This window comes from Agrilus planipennis, unplaced genomic scaffold (assembly GCF_000699045.2).
Source record: "Agrilus planipennis isolate EAB-ADULT unplaced genomic scaffold, Apla_2.0 scaffold225, whole genome shotgun sequence".
Taxonomy (NCBI): domain Eukaryota; kingdom Metazoa; phylum Arthropoda; class Insecta; order Coleoptera; family Buprestidae; genus Agrilus; species Agrilus planipennis.
This window is the reverse complement of record NW_020442415.1, coordinates 133,663-140,344: the sequence shown is the minus strand read 5'-3', so window position 1 is coordinate 140,344 and position 6,682 is coordinate 133,663. Positions and strand designations below refer to the sequence as shown.

At 34.6% G+C, this 6,682-nt stretch overlaps 1 protein-coding gene across 1 annotated transcript in view; it reads left to right on the top strand.

Annotated features, from left to right (window-relative positions):
- Positions 1–5,809: 5,809 nt before the first annotated feature.
- Positions 5,810–6,682, top strand: part of LOC108738604 (fumarylacetoacetate hydrolase domain-containing protein 2) — a 2,833-nt gene continuing 1,960 nt past the window's right edge. Inside the window, exon 1 of the mRNA XM_018472093.2 lies at positions 5,810–6,494. Coding sequence (XP_018327595.1) covers positions 6,166–6,494 — 329 coding nt within the window. The 5' untranslated portion in view covers positions 5,810–6,165. The remainder of the gene's footprint in view (positions 6,495–6,682) is intronic.

Sequence of the window (6,682 nt, the reverse complement as noted above, 5' to 3'; positions counted from 1 at the left end):
TATTTTTTTTGACTAAATACGTATTTTAGATACTCTCTTTAAATGTGCTATCTAAATATTTTTTTTTATTTTTAATAAATTGTAATTATTCATTTTGCAATAATTTTCACTAAAGAGTCGTTAATTCATGCAGTGGTCCGCTTTCAACACGTAAAATATGTAATGCATTAAGGTAATGGTACTCTTTCATATCCAATTGGCTTCATATCATTCGTTTTTTGTAATTAAAAGTTATAGCCATATATGTACAGCTCGCGCAAGCCTACTATATTTCAGCTTCAGTAGGTCGGTGCAGCCGTCATTTGGGTTTTTAGTTAATAAATTTGTACTCACTCCATTTTAATACCCAAAACACATATCATATATGTTTCTTTCGTAAAATTTCGCGTTCTTTTAAATGACATAATCAATTTTTACGGATAAAACCGGCGTTCCCCCGAATGCTAACCAATGGTCTAAACCTTTAGGTCATGCCGCACGATCTCCACTCGAACTTGCGACAACTATTAATAGAGGCTGGCCGTGTTTCTAGAATGGTCCAATATATGTCATCTAAAAACCTGGTCCTTTTTGCCATTATGTATGTTGGGTTGTCTACATACATGTGACAATATCCTTAATGAAAAAGATTTTGGTAACATTAATGAACCTACAGTCAGAGGTAAAATTCTATACAGATTACATTTGCTGTACTGTTTCTGTTTATTTGAAGGTATTCTATTAATTTGGGATATACTTCTTGAAGCAAAGATATTCTCATCTTTAAAATGCAAGGGAATTTACGAAAATAACTTTTAATATATTTCTTCGCTTATTTTAAGCGATACTTAAGTTTAAGATTAACATAAGTTCATATGGAGTACACATGTCCAAAAAATGTTTGTAAATTTGTAAGAAGTAAATAATAATTCTAGTATATTATCTATCTTACTTAGTTGATGCGAAAACGCCTATGATATATACTTAGGTATGTGTCTATACCTTTTGCAATTGATCCACTACACGTTTTCCGCAGTATATGCAATCTGACGTGTAGTTTGTTTATCAGTTTTTCTGCGGGTGAACCGCAAAACAAACAGAAACCTGGCCCTCTTCCATTTTGTTTGCCCGGTCAATTACGGTGGTTTGCACGCTCGCATATGCACCACGGTCAGTTCTCTTAGTGTTTGCATTAAGTGTTCGGGGCAGATCCGGGATTTATCGTTCCGGAACTTATCCGGAGTCAAACTTCTTGGCAGTGGTCCATCGAAGACAAAAGAACGTGGAACGAAGATAAGACGACAACTTCGAGTGAAACAATGAAACTATTCGAACCATTGGATTTTATTTGTGTTCATGAATTGAATTCTAACTTTATTGTTTCTCGTATTGGGTTCTAGGAGGATTTGTTCGGTGGCGCACCTAGTCTTCCCTTAACTTTACCCGTTTACGAAATATGTGCTGCGAGCGTTCTGACTGTGGTGTAGGCGAAATGTATGTGCTCATTCATTCGTTAAACTAATTCTCGATCGTTTGTTCTATTGTTTATCGTATTGGTTTCTATTAGTTTGTGGAAATATAATGAAGAAATAAAGGATGTCTTCTTATTTTAAATATTTGTATCAGTACGAATTATATGAAACGAACTACCATATTTTTTATCACTCATTCATCTATTTATTTAAACAAGTGATCAAAAATAAAGAAGATTTCAATTTGTTTTTAAAAACATTTCGTTACTCATCATTTATCCATATTTCGCACCCGTACGACGCCGTGATCCAAACATACACCATATATTTTCTATTATTGTATATAAAATTTATGTTGGTTTTCGATTTTGAAGATAACGATTTCGTGCCACCGAGAAACATGAAATTCGTGATTGTTTCCTGAATACGTCCCTGTCCGTTTGTCATTTTAGTTTTATTGATGGCGGGAGAACAGATGACACCGAGATGGTATCGGGAGTCTTTTGTTTCGACAATCAATTATATCGAGCTCGGCCACGGCATTTTAATTTAATTAGGGTGTATTATACTCGTATTTATATATATAGCTATGCATAGGTAGGCTTTTATAATGCCCATACCCATGATGGTCGGTTCGAAACAAGGTCCCTTTTATCGCACGGATTCTTCTCTCTAATGGCTTATTGTAGGTCGAAATGTCACATCTATTAAAGAAGTCTATAAGTCCGATCGTCGTAGCAACTCGCGCCGATCCGATGGAATGTTTTAATTGATTCACGAAAATGTCATTAAAATTATCGCAAAACTTTCGGTTCGTTAGACTATCTACACAAATGAAGCGGCCTACATTTATAAAAATAAAAAAAATTATTTCGAAATTGTATTGTTCTTTGAACACTGGTGGCTCGCTCCCCCAAAAATATTTCTGCACCCTCTCTAGCTTACCGCCCTCTTAAACATTCATCCTCAATAAAAAAAAAAACTTTTGGGTGTTTCATTCCCACCAGCCAGTAATGCTGGTGGGCGGGCAGTCCTTCGGGATTATGCCGGAAGCTAGGGCGGAAGGCCCTCTTCAGCCTACTTTCAAGAATCGTGGGAATGGGGGGGTGGTGGTTCGGGTGAGAAAGATGAGACGGACGAAATGAAGACAAAAGAGAGTGAAAGATTATCTGTGGAATATAACTGCCCCAGCATTTGCCTAAGTGATCCAAAGAAACCACAGAAAAACTTGGACCAAGGCAGACAAAAATTGTACGGACAAATTTAACAGCCTTCGTCACTTGACCACAGCCGGGAGAATATTCAGGATAATTGAAAAGTTGTGGAATCACTTTCATCCTGGGTACACCCGGTCAAATGATTGCCAGGGAGCGTTTATGAAGGATGCTTACGAATCACAAATTTATGTGTTTTTTTGGGAGTGGCATATGTATATATAAAGGAAGTAAGGACGGAAAGTCAAATATATAACTAGATTCCGACAACCCTCCACTCCTTCTACACAAAAGACAGGGGCGGACTAAGGCCTAGGCAATCTGGGCACGTGTCTAGGGTCCGTAATTTTTGGAGCCCGAAAATTAGGTTATTAATTCAAAACAATTTTTCATTATAGTGATGTTAGTGACTCCTCAATAGAGGAATTAAAATGTTATGAGCAAGATTTAAACTTAGCAGAACTAAAAAATGAAGTATTACAATTTATTTATATATTATTTCGGGTTTATCCATGTGGTCATTTATTCAGGAAAATAATATTATTGCAACATTCCCTAATTTAAACATAATTCTGAGAATTTATTTAACCCATCCAATAAACAATGCAAGCGGTGAAAGATCATTCTCAGTAATGGTCAGAATAAAAATTTCTTTAAGATCCACATTAGGCCAACAAAAATTAAATAAAAAATACTACAAATGGCACAGTGAACGCCATCTGTAGCACGATGCTACATTTTAGGATAACGTATTTTTCAACAAGGTCCACTTTTGTGGATATCTACCTTGCTGAAAACAAATCCCGGCGTAGCCAACTCAACGTGATAGGCACGTTAGCTTAATCGAATAAAATAGAAATAGAATACAGACCACTTCGAATTATTTTATTCGATTATGGTAACGTGCCTATCACGTTGAGGTGAGCTACGCCGGGATTCGTTTCAGCAAGTAGATATCCATATTTTTAAATGGACCTTGTTGAAGCATACGTAATCCTAAAATGTAGCATCGTACTACAGATGGCGTTCACCACGCCATTTGTGGTATTTTCTAAAACGCGCTGTTAAGACAGCAGGTAAAAGTTGGTCTGTGTTCTGTCGGAGCTGNAATCTGGGTATATTTGTTTAAGTATTATTGTTTGTTTTAATAAATTATGTTTATTTAATTTTTGTACATGTATACTATTTTTTTCATTTTTTTCTTGAAATGCGATCATTAAATAGAACTACATACCATATGCTTTAAAACCAAATGCAAAGTATGCATCATGACTGAAAAATAGGCCTGGAATTGCAATGTTGCCTAGGGCCCGCTTTACCCTTAGTTCGCCACTGACAAATGATAACCACCCAAAAGTCATTTTCATAAATTTTTAAGTCATTTGTAAACATTTTCTGCTAGAAATTTGGCCGAACGTATCCTGTTGCCGACTAACAACACGGTCGGGGCGAAAAGGTATGTCCAGTTTTCGTATATCCGGTCTGCGAAATTATAGGGGCAAATTTAACAGCCGGGAAAATATTCAGGGTAATTTAAAAGTTGTACATCACCTGCATATTGACACTCCCAGTCTAATATCTGCTTGGGAACCTTTATAAGGATGCTTACAAATCACAAATTTGTGTTTTTTGGGGAGTGACATATGTACATATAAGGGGAGAGGAGGCGGGGAAGTCAAATAGTCAAAGTATATAACTAGATTTGGATAACTCTCCCTTCCTGCACAAGTGGCAACCATCATTTGTAAACTTTCCCATTCGGGACGATAAAACATGTCCAGGATTCGTATAACCGGTCAGGAATATTGTAAGGGCAAATTTAATAGTCTCCATGACATGGTTATATCCTGGAAATAGTCGCGGCGTATTCAAAAGTTGCGTGATCATTTACAATTAGAAGATCCTGGGCACATCCGGTCAAATATCTATTAAGGAATAATTACTAAGGATGCTTTCAAATCACAAATTGTCAGCCGTATAAGGGGAGTGATGACTGGGGAGCCAAATAGAAAGATTGGGGAACTCCCAACTTCTTCACAGATGGCAACCCCCGAAAGCCATATAAATTTTTTATCATAATCCCTTGATAGAAATTTTGCCAGACATATTTGTTGCTATTGTAAATAAGTGTTTTATTTATGATTAGTAATTGCATATATTTATAAGTGGATAAAGGGATTCCTTATGCTTTACGAATTTCAAAAACAATATTTTATGATTTTATATGAGTCCAATAATTGTTTCAAGAATTAAACAAATCATATTTTATTCAAGCGATCTTATTACCCTTTTATAAATATTTATTGTATCGTTTTGGACTAGTAGAGTCATCTCGCGACAAGTAGCGCAACTAGAAATATAATTATTATATTATTATTATAATTATGAAGATGCCGCTAACGTTGTAGTAGACTGGTCAGGTCCGTAATCAGTAATAATTGTGATTTAAATAATTTGGACTATCGAATTTTTTTAAATAATTAATTTCAATTGTCAACCTAATAACAAAGTTATTTATTAAGAAAAGAGACTTGGATTTGCCCTTGTTTTATGATGAAACTTATTGAATTTTCAATTTTTAAATTGGTTTTGATCAGTACAAATAAGGATCATGGGATTTAGTTTTGTATAATTATGTTAATGTTAATTCTGTTGAGCATTATATTTAATTTGAGTATTTAATATATGCATATTATTTGAAAACAAAAATTTAATTTTTCTTGTTAAAATTTTTCTGGGTGCAATCCTGTTTAAACAATTCTTAGCTGTATATTGACACCTGGTGTATCGATCGCGTACAGATTGATCTAGAAAATCTATTTAATTATTGGAATATACAGGGTCCTTTCGATAATAAATGACAACACAATTACTTTAAATACCTGTAAGATTGTAGGAAATAGTGTTAGAGTGTCAAATTACAGTCTGCAAGTGTAATACAAAGTAATCTGTAACTCCAAAGGTAGAAGTATGTTTTGAGTTGTAAAATTTATAGAATTCTGGCAATTTTATTAAACCGCGAACGCGCAAGTCGTGGGCGTTTTCACAGCCAGGGCCTACGTGCAAAACTGCGAAATCTATATAGCAAAAAAAATATAAAGTCAATCTTCAAGGCTACTTTCGAAAACACACGCGTTTCGATTAATATACATGTACAATTTGTACTTTTAATGTACCCACAATTCGAGTTGTTCAACTTTCAAACCCAATACGGCCGTCTAGTTGTAAACTGAAGTACAGATTCTGTACTTTATCAAAATCTTATCGCAATCATCACCTCAAACAACTCACGCTTGTTTGATTAACTCATTATCGCAAATTAATCTGACTTTTAGAGCCAGCGCCTAATATTATTTCTGTTCGTCTTTTTCCTACTTATATGCGTGTTTATTAACGAACTGTTTGAAATTTTAATTTATTGGCTTGTTTTTCTTTTTTTTTTTTACGACGACTGAAGTACCTCTCGACCTGATAATAGATACACAGACGTACTTATAAAAATGAACATTACGGTTTACGTAAATTCTTGTTTGTTTGCTAAAACATCGAATAATTTATTAAGATTTTTCAGTAAGGCACAGTACAATCGGCAGAGCATTAATATTAAAAAAAGCGTTTTTAATTTTTCGTCTGTAAGAAAGTTGAGCACGAGCAAGAGGGTGAATATGCGGTTTGTGCAGTTTAAAGTTAACAGTGGACAACCCCAACTCGGGGTTCAAGTTACTCACGATGGCGATATTATCGATGTTAGTGGAGTTGATTCAAGTATCCCGAATTCTTTTGTGGAATTTTTGAATCAGGGGGATGAAGCACTCGAAAAAGCAAAAAGGTAAGAATATCATATATTTTTTTTGTCAATGTGTCATTTTTAAAGTTACTTAACACTCGTAATAACTCTATAGGTACTGTTATTGTTTTTTTTTGAGTTATACCATAAACTTTTATCGATTAATTAATTATTAAAATACCTGCGTAATCTCAAAAATTGTTTGTTATTTATGGCTTGTTTAGAAACAA